The sequence below is a fragment of the Pholis gunnellus genome (genome assembly GCF_910591455.1).
Source record: "Pholis gunnellus genome assembly, chromosome: 17".
In the NCBI taxonomy this organism is placed as follows: Eukaryota; Metazoa; Chordata; class Actinopteri; order Perciformes; family Pholidae; genus Pholis; species Pholis gunnellus.
The window spans coordinates 21077241-21090651 of NC_136544.1; the positions used below are offsets into that span (position 1 = coordinate 21077241).

A 13411-nucleotide genomic window follows, 5' to 3' on the forward strand; every position below is an offset into this window, starting at 1 on the left:
GAGCGTACTGCATGTGTGTGTGTGTGTGAGTGTGTGTGTGTGTGTGTGTGTGTGTGTGTGTGTGAGAGAGGCTTTGGTTGTCCATGCATACATAATGTGTGTGTGTGAGGAAGAAGGGTGGAAAGACAGTTTATCATATTAAATCATTCTCATAACTAATTTCATTGTACACTGTTGAGTGCACTGTTTAGATGAGTCAAAACTGGACTGAAGTATTTATTTGACATTTATCAATTCATTTATTCAATTTATTTGATATTATTTTTCCACAAAAAAATGAATTATGGCTATTTTATATTACATTTGCACATTTTAAAATTATATTTATATTAATTTTATTCTATGACTTTATGTAAAGCTGTATGTTAGAGAGATTCTCTACAAATCACATTATTATTGTTATTGCTATTATTATTATCATTATTATCATTATTGTCATTATTATTGTTACTATTATTACTATTAGTTATTATCATTATTATAGTTATTATTAATATTTTTATTTTTATTATATTTATTGTTATTGTTGTTATTATTATTATTGTTATTATTATAATTATTTGTATGCTGTTTATGGGATGTAGCTGATGCTTCTCTCCTTCACTGGTTCACAGACTGCAGCGACGTCATTTACTCTAAATGACGGAATAAACGCTTTCACTAAACTGTGGAGCTGTTGAACGGCCACATGAGGGCCTCTGGTTCCGCTCCGCTGTTTTCTAAACCTCCAAACCTCTCTCTCCTCATTTCAAGCCTTTGCCAAATTCCCTCCTCCCTTCTCCCTCCTCCCTCCTCCTCTGTGCCTGCCAGTAGCCCCTCTCAGGCCGCGTCGGGGAGCATTCACACCCCGCTGTCGGCGTTTAGTGGATGGGGCTCTCAGCTTGAGCCGGAGGAGGAGGAGGAGGAGGAAGGAGGAGAACAAGATGACCGGTAACCCATGCGCCCGCAGGCGCTCCAAGTCCGCGCTGCTGATCGCCGCTCTGGCCGTCCTGCTGGTCCAGACCCTCATCGTGTGGAACTTCAGCAGCCTGGACTCCGCCAGCGGGGACGGAGGCGCCAGGAGCCGGGAGAAGAGAGAGGACCGAGCCGCCGCCGGGGGGCTCAACAAAGCCGCCGACGAGCACCACCCGCGGAGGGGGCTGCAGAAGAAGGGAGACCCGCCGCCGCCGCTCGGGAAGGCGGCCGTTCGGCACAAGCTGCAGGCGGTAGGTTTGAATGACATCTGCTTTTTTACACCCGTGCTTCCTCTCTGGAAAATGAGCGTTTGTCCCCGAAGGGAAGCCGCATGGTGGCTGCAGAGAAGATGCTGCTGAGCGGCTGCAGCTGCTCGCCTGTTGTTTTGGCCATTTGCGTCAACACAGTTGTTTTTTGGCCGCTTTTCGTCGCTCGCGTGGAGAGATGTGTCTGTAGGCCAAACTCCATGGTAACAACTGACAATTTAAGACATGGATTTGTAGCCAATAAACCCGGTTAAACGGAACTCACGTTGCCTCTCCGGGTGATTGTAGCCAATGTTCAGATGACTGTCATCACACCCAGGGTACCAGCAGCATTTCAACATGTTTACAACTTAAAGCTGGAATCTATTTGGCTAGCTCACGATCAGCCTGAGCAGCAGAACACGTTGGTGTTTGCTGTGAATACGAGCCGATGTATTGATGATATGCATGCCGAATAACAGAAGGACGCGGAGTCTATTCCCACGTATCTTCATTGGTGTTCTCCATTACATGTGACTTTTGTATAAAACTCAGAGGTTATTTAATCGCGTGTGTTGTTCACGGAGTTTGGTTTGGCATTTCGCCACCCAGCAGACAACCGAGCTTGTGGAATCTCATTTCATGTAAAAAGGTATATATAAAAGGTAAAAACATATTTATATAAATCCCTTCACTCTAAACCTGAACACTCATTCCAGCTGTTCATATCAACTCCAGCTCAGAATGTGTAACTTTGAATGAGTCTGTTCCTAGATTTGTGATTTAGAGGTTTAATTAAAAAACATTCTCTTGTTGATGTTAAGGGACCCTTCAGGAAACTGGGACATTTTTTAAATTATTTATTTGTAGTAATTGCTCCTCTCTGATATTAGCTTGTAAAAAGTGGTCATTTAAACATGTTGTTGGCGACATTAAAAGTCTATATATATATATATGTGTGTGTGTGTGTGTGTGTGTGTGTGTGTGTGTGTGTGTGTGTGTGTGTGTGTGTGTCTTACATTCATGTGTTTAATTACTGTACAGTATATGATCTGGGGGAGATTCCAGTGTTTTATGTGAAGAGAATAATGTGTGTGTGTGTGTGTGTGTGTGTGTGTGTGTGTGTGTGTGTTGCTTTACCTGGTGAGATCCAGGTGTTCTCATGTTGTCAAGACATGAATATGCTGTGTGTTGTGTTTGTGTGTGTGTGTGTGTGTGTGTGTGTGTGTGTGTGTGTGAGTGAGTGTGAGAAAGAGAGAGAGTATTGCAGGCATCCATTTTTACGTCCTTTCATTACAGTTAACCGGATGCCCTGTGATCTTCCCTGTGAGTGTGTCTGTTATGTGTGTCTGTTGTGTGTCTGTTGTGTGTGTGTGTGTCTGTTGTGTGTGTGTGTGTTGTGTGTATGTGTGAGTGTGAGAGAGCAGTGGTATGTCCTGACAGTTATTGGCTTTTAAAGCAGTAGAGATGCCAGCACTTTTTATAGGACATCGGTTTGGGAGGTGAAGGGAGACGGAGAGAGAGAGAGAGAGAGAGAGAGAGAGAGAGAGAGAGAGAGAGAGAGAGAGAGAGAGAGAGAGAGAGAGAGAGCGAGACGGAGAGAGAGAGAGCAGGATGAAATGAAACAAAGGTGGATGTGAGAGCTCAACGAGTTGTTAAAAGTCTGAAGATTTGTCCGAGCAGAGAAAGAGCTGCAGTGAGTTTATGTCTGTTGGATCGATCTGATGTTGTTGTTTAATCAGAACTCGAGTCAGGATTTTGCTCCTGTATTCATCTTTATAACCCGACCCCCTTTAAATACATTCCACATGGTTTCCCTCCACGCTCTCCTTCTTCCTCTTCTTCCTCTTCTTCCTCCAACAGCTTTGAGCTGCTTTTCTTTTTTGCTTGTGCTGAAATATTTGAATACCAACAAATGTTGTCGGTCCACTCTGGTCTTTCTCTTCCTCTTTATTTACTGCACACTCAATCTGCAGCGCTGCAGAGCTATACAGACAGAACATGAAGACGATGTGCTTATTGTTCCAGTCGTGTGGATGAGAACGTAGTTATTTTCATCATCAAATGAAACATTCACTGTCTATCTGAAACATCAGTCCAAATCCCCCAAATATTGAACGTGTGCTCATAAACAGACAGAAAGCAGCTTGATCCCGTTTAGATGAGTTGAAACAAGTTGAGACTGTAACAGAAGGAGCTTCGCCTGCGTTCGCATACAGCGAATGATTACTGTCAGTTGTTTTGTGTAGAAAAGGGGAGGAAATAGAGAAAAGTGCTCGTTGTAAGTATTGTTTTGTGTCTAAACCTAAAGTTTATTACACTGGAAAGCCAAGAAAAGCAACAACTTCTGGTATTTGAGAACCTTCATCCATTGAGTTAGTTTGGGCTCAACATACGACTGAAACCAAGTGTAATCAAAATAAAGAGCAATCTGATGTGTATGTAAGTGTATATCTATAGATCTATAGATCTATAGATCTATATATAGCTTGATTAGTTCTGCTGTTGCCTGGTAAAGTTCAGCTGCCTGTAGATTCCTCGGGCTGAAAAACGATTAGTTGATTGATCGATTGGTCTCTCGTTACTTAAATCAATCAATGAATCAATAATCAGAATAATCACTAAGTGTACCTTAATTGAAGCATGATGTCCTGTTGCAGCTTTGTGAACTTATCAGGTTGAACATGTGTGAAAGTGATAAAGTGTGTGTGTGTGTGTGTGTGTGTGTGTGTGTGTGTGTTTTTATTGACAGGAAGTAGCATCCTATTTCCAATAAAAGGAAAAGTGTGTTTGTGTTTAACTTTCAGCAGCTTCCACAGTCACACACTCACCTCACAGATGCATTAAAATACCAGCTACCACACTGCAGGAAGGGAGTGTTTACAGGTGTGTGTGTGTGTGTGTGTGTGTGTGTGCGTGTGTGTGTGTAGCACCATGCGTACGGACTGTTGATGTCCAGTTGAGTGTGTTTACAACAGTCGTGCATGGCGCCATGGTTGCACAACTCTCACATTCATCACACCTTATGGGGATGGACAGACACACACACACACACACACACACACCACATGACCACATGTGTATCAGGGATGATTCCCATCCTAACAGCCAGATCAGATTAGAGGATTGCTTTGGATCAGGTTTCTCTGACAGGATTTATACTTTATAATCTAGTTTAGATTGTTTGATAATCCCTAAATACTGTGTGTGTGTGTGTGTGTGTGTGTGTGTGTGTGTGTGTGTGTGTGTGTGTGTGTGTGTGTGTGTGTGTGTGCGCGCTCTGGTACTTCTGTATCTGTGAGGAACATTTGAAGACTGTGACAGTGAGAACACTTTTGGAATGTGAGGCCGTTTGGTGAAGGATGGATTAGACTCACAGCTGTGATGTTCTTAAATGTTTTACAGCTCAAAGCAGCAAAAACATACTTTTTGTAAAACTCAACATCTCTTTCCAGAAATGTCCTCACGTGGTCATTATGACATTATGTGTTGTCATTTGCTTTTACCAGATCACCGGTCATACTGATTCTGACCGTCTTCAGTTGTGATGTTCAGTTCACTATAAAGTCTATCAGCAGCCTCTGCTTAACAAGCTGTCAGATTATTATTGTTTTGGGGGCTTTTGCTGTCTTTTAATATGCTTATGTATTGATAATGATCTGGGTCTGTCTACGGTGGACCGGTCTCTGCTGGAGGATCTGGGTCTGTCCACGGTGGACCGGTCTCTGCTGGAGTCTGAGCTGAAGGAGGTTCTGGTGAACCTGCATGAGTTCATCTGGTTTCACCAGAATCCGACCCGGTGGCTCCGATGACGAGCATCAAGAATAACTCTATAGAAACAGACCATCTTCTCTCTGATGGTCTCTTTACTGATGGAGGTCTGATAGAGGATCAGGACTAAGCTGAGATTCAGGTCCAGATAATAAACACAAATATTAATAACTCTACTTGTTACTACAAACACCATCAGTGAAGAAAAAGCCAGAAGATAAAAGTGAATATTAAGACAAAGGAAGATCCTGAGTTTGAATCTGAAGAACAGATCAAATGTGTTTTACTGAACAGCTGATCACCTCTGATCAAAGTTGTCTTATTATTGCTCACATTGATATAATAATACATCATATTTATACATGGCGTTGTGTCTCGGATGTCTCTCTCTGCACAGCACACACCCTGCTGGCACGTCACTCTCTCTATTGGCGATTAAGCACAACACACTAATGTTAAAACCAGGAAGCTGCTTTTTCCCTCTGTACGCTAAACTGGCATAGATGGCCTTAAATCCCGGCAGTAATCCCGGAGCACGACAGCCAGGTTTCACAGCGACACGCCGCCCTCCTAACAGTCCATTTAGCTTACTTTCTGTCCATCTGCCTCTGTTTTTCCTTTTGTCTCGCCAGCTCTATTTCAGCTTTTTGTTCAGACGGATAACTAAACCGTTCGTCTCCAACATGACATGTTTTCTGATCCGCGTTAGATTCTCAGCGTTTCTTTACTTGCTTCATCTTTTGGATGACAAAGAGAGACAAAGGAGGCAACGACCATCACATACACAAAGTGATGGGTTTGATGGTAGGAAGACCATCCAGAGACCAGAATGTTGGACAATATGCCATGAATATATATATATAGATATATCTATATATATATATATGTATATATATATATACATATATATATATATACATATATATATAGATATATCTATATATATATGTATATATATAGATATATATAGATATATAGTGATCAGATCTGTGGTTTCCAGAGGATGAACCCTTTTGATCTTAAAAACATTTCCTGTAATTTATATGAGACGAATCCGACGACCAGCTGGTTTCAATCGGTGCATCTCTGAAGATCTCACCGTGAGCTTGTGATTAGTGTGTTTCACGTTTTCTGACACTTTATCACTGTGATTAATCAGAGCAGCACATGGAGATGAAGGAGGATGGTGACGGGTCAGTTAGGCTGCCTTTGTTTGTTTGTTCTGATGTCGAGGTTGTTGAGTTTAGACATGAAGAAACATCTCCTGCTGATGTTAGTTTCCTGTGTTGATGTGAGGAAGATCACCGTCTCCTCCTCGCTCCTCTGATCTGATGTGTTCAGCTCTTTACACGCTTCTTATGATTTATCGACTTCGTCTGTTTCTGCTTCACTTTGTGGCATTTTGTTTTTTATCAATACACCAACTTTTCCACCTTTACAGAGACTGTAATATTTTCACTGGGCAATAAGCTGCATGTTCCCACAGGTATACTGCCCACACACACACACACACACACACACACACACACACACACACACACACACACACAGGTTTGATTAATGTATGACTGGGGCCTCTTGCTCCTGGTGAAAGAGCTCTTTATTGCCTGATTTTGAGGTGTTTCCTCTCTGACACACACTGAGAATTGTTCATTATGAACCAATTCATGATGTTCCTCCTTCACCGTCTGTGCTGTGTGAATGAAGTGGGAACGTTGTTATTGGGATTTGAAGCTGCTGTTTTACAGTATTTGTGCTGATACGTCTTTAAATTGAATATTCTCTTTGTATTTAGTCTTTACACCTCTTCACCTTTCTATAAAACGCTGTAATAATAATAATTACTTCAGGAAATAATTAGTCAGGATTGAAAAGGGAAAATCTAAAATCTTTTTTTTATTGAATTTATTGAATTTATAATAAAGGAAAATGTTTTGAGAATGAGATTGTTGAGAGTGAAGACGTGAAGCTGGTCCACTGTGTTCAGCAAACATTTATGAAGCAACGTCATAACATTTCTACATTTGTCCTCATCAGTGTGAACATGGCCTCAAATGAACAGATGTCACAGCAACAGGCCTCTTCTCTCTCTCTCTCTCTCTCTCTCTCTCTCTCTTCTCTCCCCTCTTTTAATGTCTCTCGCCCCGGGCGCCTGAGGGAACTCTTGTCTCTTTATCATGGAGCAGCAGGAGGTCTGGAGGCGCTTCAATGAGAACCTGCTGAGGAGGAGAGCAAAGTGACTCTCATGGTCAGCAGGAAGGCAAAGACTCTGTGTGTGTGTGTGTGTGTGTGTGTGTGTGTGTGTGTGTGTGTGTGTGTGAGTGTGTGTGTGTGTGAGTGTGTGTGTGTGAGTGTGTGTGAAGAATGATGTCTTTGTAGGTGAGCGCTGGGTGTTTTAGCTGTGGTCCGTCTCCATGGAATGCACGGGCTTCTGGGCAAAAACGCAGGAGGATCTGTGAGGGAGAGAGAAAGCGTTCGTGTTATTCTGTTTGTTTGACATTTTTACTGTGATGCTCAACTTACGGCCCGCGGGCCAGAGAGGGGCCGGGCGGCCCGCCGACGACTCTCTAATTCACAAAGAAAACAAATTGACTCACAACAGACTGAGAGAGCTTGTTTATATGTAGCCCTGTGTGTTTATATTTATATGTGCCTTTTGTAATCTGTATTCATTTTATTTGATAAATGTTATTCATGTTTTTTGGTTATTTCCTGGACTCTGGGCAAAGCATGTTGAGACTTTAGAGTCTTCTAACAAGTTCAGGTTGTGAACTCTCCGTTTGAATTAACGTGATTAGACCGATCAGGACAAAACAAACAAAACATACGATACGCGTTTTTTTTATCCGATTCATCGATTAATCGAACAAATAATCGACAGATTAATCGATTATTAAAATAATCGTTAGTTGCAGCCCTAGTGGGAATGTCGGCATGTTGGGTAGAGTCCATTTACTTTCATCTCTGACAACATCTAACCCACTAGACTTCTGGGAAATGTAGTTTTTGCATTTTAAACACCATCAATACGGCTCTAATAGGTGTGTGTGTGTGTGTGTGTGTGTGTGTGTGTGTGTGTGTGTGTGTGTGTGTGTGTGTGTGTGTGTGTGTGTGTGTGTGTGTGTGTGTGTGTGTGAGTATGAGAGAGCCTTTAGTTTCTTTCTCTACACTTTATTTCTGGTTTCGTCTGTTTTTTTACACTCACAATGATTGCAGGAGAGCTGGAAGTATTCTCTGTGACTACACACACACACACACACACACACACACACACACACACACACACACACACACACACACACACACACACACACACACACACACATTCCTCTAAGCTGATATTACAGATGAGATAATGAAAGGTTGTTTGAGGAGCAGGTGGCAAGAGCTGAGATTACTGCCTTCCCACAGGCCCTCTGATATTGTGTGTGTGTATGTGTGTGTGTGTGTGTGTGTGTGTGTGTGTGTGTGTGTGTGTCATAAACACACTCGTTATCCCTGGAAAAGACAGATATAGGGCGATCTGTGGGATTAAAATACCCATCGAGGTCATGTGGCTTTGCCAGTGAAACACACACACACACACACACATATATATATATATATGAATGTATGTGTGTGTGTGGGCGTGTGTGTGTGTATATATATCTCACCACCTGACTCTGGGAGGCCACGGCTACAGCTGCCTGTGTCTCAGGGGTCAAAGGTTAAAGGAGGTCACTTCCCTTTAACCTTGTTTTTGACCTCTGGTGTCTCTTCAGCTCGCTGTTTGTTTTTTTCCTAGAAAGAGTGAAAGTGGATGTGAAGTCTGACGGCATGAGGAAGTCAGGGACTCAAGTAAATAAACTGGAGATTATAAATAATTCAATTCTGGAAAGATGAGAATCGTGATTCCTTCAGAAAATGATTTTTAAAATAGAATAATCTCGTTGAGTCTGTCCGGTTTGGTGGTGCAGTGTAACAGGGTCGTGGTGGTTATTGTCCTCGTGAGGCAGAGATTCTCTGCTAGTTTTATGCTGCAGCTTCAGGTGTTTTATGGTGATGGCGGTGATTTCCTGCCAGTGAAAGAAGGACACAAAGCTCTAATAAAATCTGTCATTTTGGAGCCGGTTAAACCTGCATTTACTGTCGTTGTAGTTTGAGATTTCACACGTGAGTGAACCGTTGCTTTTCTGCACATCCAGCAGTTACAGATCAAGATGATGATTCATTAGAAGTCCTTTTGTTTGTGTCACAATATGAATTAGTCCAATATTCTCTCTTTTAGCTCTGTTTTTGTCTGTTCTAGCTGCTAAATGCTCCACTATGGTCACCAGCTGGTCTCCAGCTGAGTCTGTCTGCTGTTTGCTGCTGAGCCGGTGGTGTGAAGTGGCTTCACCAGAGCGAACAGAAACAGAAAAGTCTCGGGCTATACAATCAAAACAGTGAGCTGATAGAGACAGAGTTGGTGATCTCTGTAGTGTCATCATATAAACAGTCATTTGATCCGTCGTTGATATAAAAGTACGTTGCTTCACTAGTTCTCTAGCAGGTGAAGCTGCATAACTTTCAGCCTGATGTGTTATTGTGAAGCAGAGAGACGACACGATCGCTTAGTGCAAAAGAAATAAAATGTCTCACACACACACACACACAGATAGTATGCATGTATTTGCATGTTTTAATGTTTTCGTTTGAGGAAAGTATCAACATGAAGTGTAGAATAGTTTGATCCGGACTCTGTTCCTCCGTGTGGCTGCTTCTTCCTCCTGTGATTTCCAGTTCTCGGGCTGAAACGTTGATAGTCAAATTCTAAACATCCGTTGTGTTTAAAGCTGGTATTTGTGCACAGTGATCAAGATCAGTCTACACTAACAGTGTAATTATTAGATTATTTGTAGAATTGGAATTACTGCTGAGATTTGTTTCTGACTTGTGGGAATATTTATTGACAAAGATAGACGTAATCATTTCCAAAGTTATTTATTTGAATGTTTTTATCGAACAAATATTCTTCTTCAGTCCATATTTGTTGGCGTTTAACGTTTCAAAAACAACATTTTCAGTCAAGAAAACCGCTCGCTTCTCCAATTTGCAGAATCCGGCATTTAAATATCTGATGAGTGTAATTCATGTAATTCTCAGAACACATCTTTAACTAGCAGCGGTGAGTCGGGCCCCGGGGCCCTTTATCATTCTAGATCTTGAGATAATCTTTTAAATTGAGTCACTTTGTCGAGTTAACACATGAAACCAAATCAGTGTTTTTATTCTGGACCAGGAAACATCAGAATAGCACCATGTACGAGGAGGTCAGGAAGGACTTTCAGGATTACAGGATGTAAGTGTTTTATCTTTATACTTATTGTATCTTCTCCCTCACAGGACGTCTATCATTCCCACCGGCCCAAAGAGAAACTTCGCCCGGACAGCAACAACAATGAGAACTCGGTCCCTAAAGACTTCGACAGCATCGACAGCAACAGCAACCTGGGGGCTCGATCTCAACGCCAGCGAGCGCCGCTATCAAACGCCAAACGCAAGCTGGACAAGGCACAAGCACAAAGCATGCTGGGAAAATCTGCCAACGAGGTCCTCAAGTTCCCTCCCGTCCAACCACGAGGGTTAGGCCACAATCACAACCGCACCCACGTCCGTAAACCGCACCCACAGGTGCCGACGGTCCCGGCACCGGTCCGGGGGTCCAATCAGGATCCGGCTCTCTACCGGGCGAAGAATTCGTCCACGACGCCGCCGCCGCCGCCCGGTTTGGAGCCGAGGAAAGAGCAGCCGCAGTGTGAGATCAGCGGGAAAGAAGCCATTTCCGCTCTGTCCAGAGCCAAGAGCCGGGAGTGCCGGCAGCAGATAGTGGAGGTCTACTGCAAACACAAAGACCGGGCGCTGATGCCGGAGAAGGTGCCTCGCTACTGCCCCATAGAAGGTGAGACCAGAACACTAAACCACTCACAGAAAAACAATAAGTTCATGAAAGATAATGATGGATTAATGATACACTTGTTGGATATTATAAGATACCAAAATAAAAGCATAGAATGTGTCTCCGAGCAGAATAAAGACTCAATAAAGATCAATTTGTATCTTTATGTAACTCCAGACAAAATGTTCCAATATGCATTTAATATTGACATCTATCCAACAATGGAGTGTGGAAAACATTGTCTTGAAGACATTTCAGGAGGTCAGTCCATTCACACTGAAAACATGGCAGCCGTTTGATTTCCTGTTGGACTGAATTTAAACACGGTTTGGTTTAAGTTCAAGTTGCCTTTACTTACAGTGTGGCTGTGATCCAGAGTTATTGAACACAGTTAGTTTCAACGTATTATATGATTTAGGGACCGATTTATCCTTCATGTTGTGAACCAGTCAGCAAATGAGAGGGGGACCGACCCAAAGACAAAAAGTCAAAGGAATTGGGACGAACGGGCGGCGGCTTTGAAGTGGCGGGTTGCAAAAAGTCAAAGAGTTTTGTTTTGTTTTCTTCCAAATTTATCCTTCGAGAAGCATTTTTAACCCGGCACGTTTCAGAGCCGTGAAGAGGAATCCAGTTTGTTTCCAGAGACTTGAAACTCAGACGGACACAGCGAGGATGAGACTCAGCGTAATTACACCACAATCAAACAAGCAGTTTGTCGTCTTATTTTTGGAACGGCTGACTAATGATTTACTTGTAGTCGTGCTCTCTGAACCACCCTGTGATGTTTGAGGTTTAATCTATATGATTATATGTTGCTTTGATGACACACTACTCATTATATATCCACAGACTGGAGCAGCAGTGAAAGATGATTTGGTTTCATTTGAGTTTGACTGACGTGAGCTCGGCCTGTCAAAGAGGAACGAGAGGGTTGTTGAACCATAGTTTGCTGTTTCTGCATTCAGATTTAAGTGTACATCCCCATCGGTGCCCGACGTCGCTCCCCCCGCCTCCCTCTGTCTGCACAGCGCCGCTCAGCTGAGCCGCCTGATTACAGTTATTTCTCCTCAAACTCCCAATCCCAGCGTGCCCCCGCAGCTCGGGGAGGTCACTAATTAGGCCAACGCAGGCCTCAACCCGCGCCGTCTTCAGAGCGAGCGTGATGATGGAGAAGCATTAGGCTGCCAGAGGGTTTGTATATACAAGAGGCAGATTTAGCTCAGCCGGCCACAGACGACAGGACATTTCCAGGAACGACGGAAGTGAAGACGGAGGACCCGAGTGGAGAGCAGGGTTGACAGTGACAGTTGCGTTGTGGCAACCAAGAAACAGAAATCCAGCAAGTAGGATGTGTCTGGACATTCTCTTCTCAGATTTGTGACCAACAATGTGTGCTAAAAATATCACAAACTAGAGCTGGTCAGCAGTCGGGCAGCAAACGGTTTTGTCTAATAACAGAAAATAGTTAAAGTTTCAGTTTTCACATGATTCTGACTCTACAAAAACCTCAAATATAAATATTCTTATTATACAAAGACGAGCAGAAATCCTGTCATGAGAAGCTCGAAGCACAACATTTTTAAATGGTTGTCATTTTATTTACTGTTTTATTCACTAAATGATGAAATGTTTCAGCCCTGGACTGCAGAGCTTGTTGCACATGTCAGACATTCAAGAAAGTGCAGAAAGAAAACCGTATTCAGTGCTGACAGACAGGACATGAAAGCATCATTAAAATCATCATAAACTGTAGATCCTGTTGAATAACACTGCATGTCTCATGAGCTGACGTCCGTGTCCTCTGTGTCCAGGTAAGGCTAATGTGAACGTCCAGTGGGACGAGGAGCCCTCAGCAGCTGCCCAGCTCGCTCCGGCACGGATCGCCTTCGTCCTGGTCGTCCACGGCCGAGGCTCGCGCCAGTTCCAGCGTCTCTTCAAAGCCATCTACCACACCTCGCACTACTACTACATCCACGTAGACCTGGTGAGACCGCCGGCTGTCACTCTGTGTCAATAACAAAGAAAAAATGGCGACTGACTTGAATGTAAACTGACACAGCTGCAGGCGTTACATGAAACCGCTCTTAAAGCGACTCTTCTACTGACATGACGAGCGTTAAGTTGGGCCGTTGGCTCTCAGTGAGACCGGTGGTACTAGCAGCATTTCACTCAGTGTTAGCAAAACAAAAGCACGCTTTAACCTTCCTTCTTGTTGTCATTTTCAAACCCTTGTCAGAGATCCAACTACCTCTACAGAGAGATCCTGTCTCTGGCCGGCCGCTATCCCAACGTCCGGGTGACTCCCTGGAGGATGTCCACCATCTGGGGCGGGGCCAGCCTGTTGACGATGTACCTGCGCAGCATGGAGGACCTTCTCCAGATGTCCGACTGGTCCTGGGACTTCTTCATCAACCTCAGCGCTGCAGACTACCCCATCAGGTGAGACACTGGGTTAGTCACAGGAAGCAGGAAGCAGAGGGATTTAAATTATACTTTTGTTATTGCGCGCAGTTTGAAGTCGTAC

General features: G+C 43.4%; 1 protein-coding gene across 1 annotated transcript in view; it reads left to right on the forward strand.

The window, feature by feature from the left end:
* Positions 1-923: 923 nt before the first annotated feature.
* The window catches only part of LOC306709760 (xylosyltransferase 1-like), a gene marked incomplete at its 5' end in the record, with an annotated part of 30037 nt that continues 17549 nt past the window's right edge, over positions 924-13411 (forward strand). Inside the window, 4 exons of the mRNA XM_079178031.1 lie at positions 924-1205; positions 10335-10890; positions 12699-12871; positions 13124-13326. Of these exons, the coding sequence (XP_079034157.1) occupies positions 924-1205; positions 10335-10890; positions 12699-12871; positions 13124-13326 (1214 nt within the window). The remainder of the gene's footprint in view (positions 1206-10334; positions 10891-12698; positions 12872-13123; positions 13327-13411) is intronic.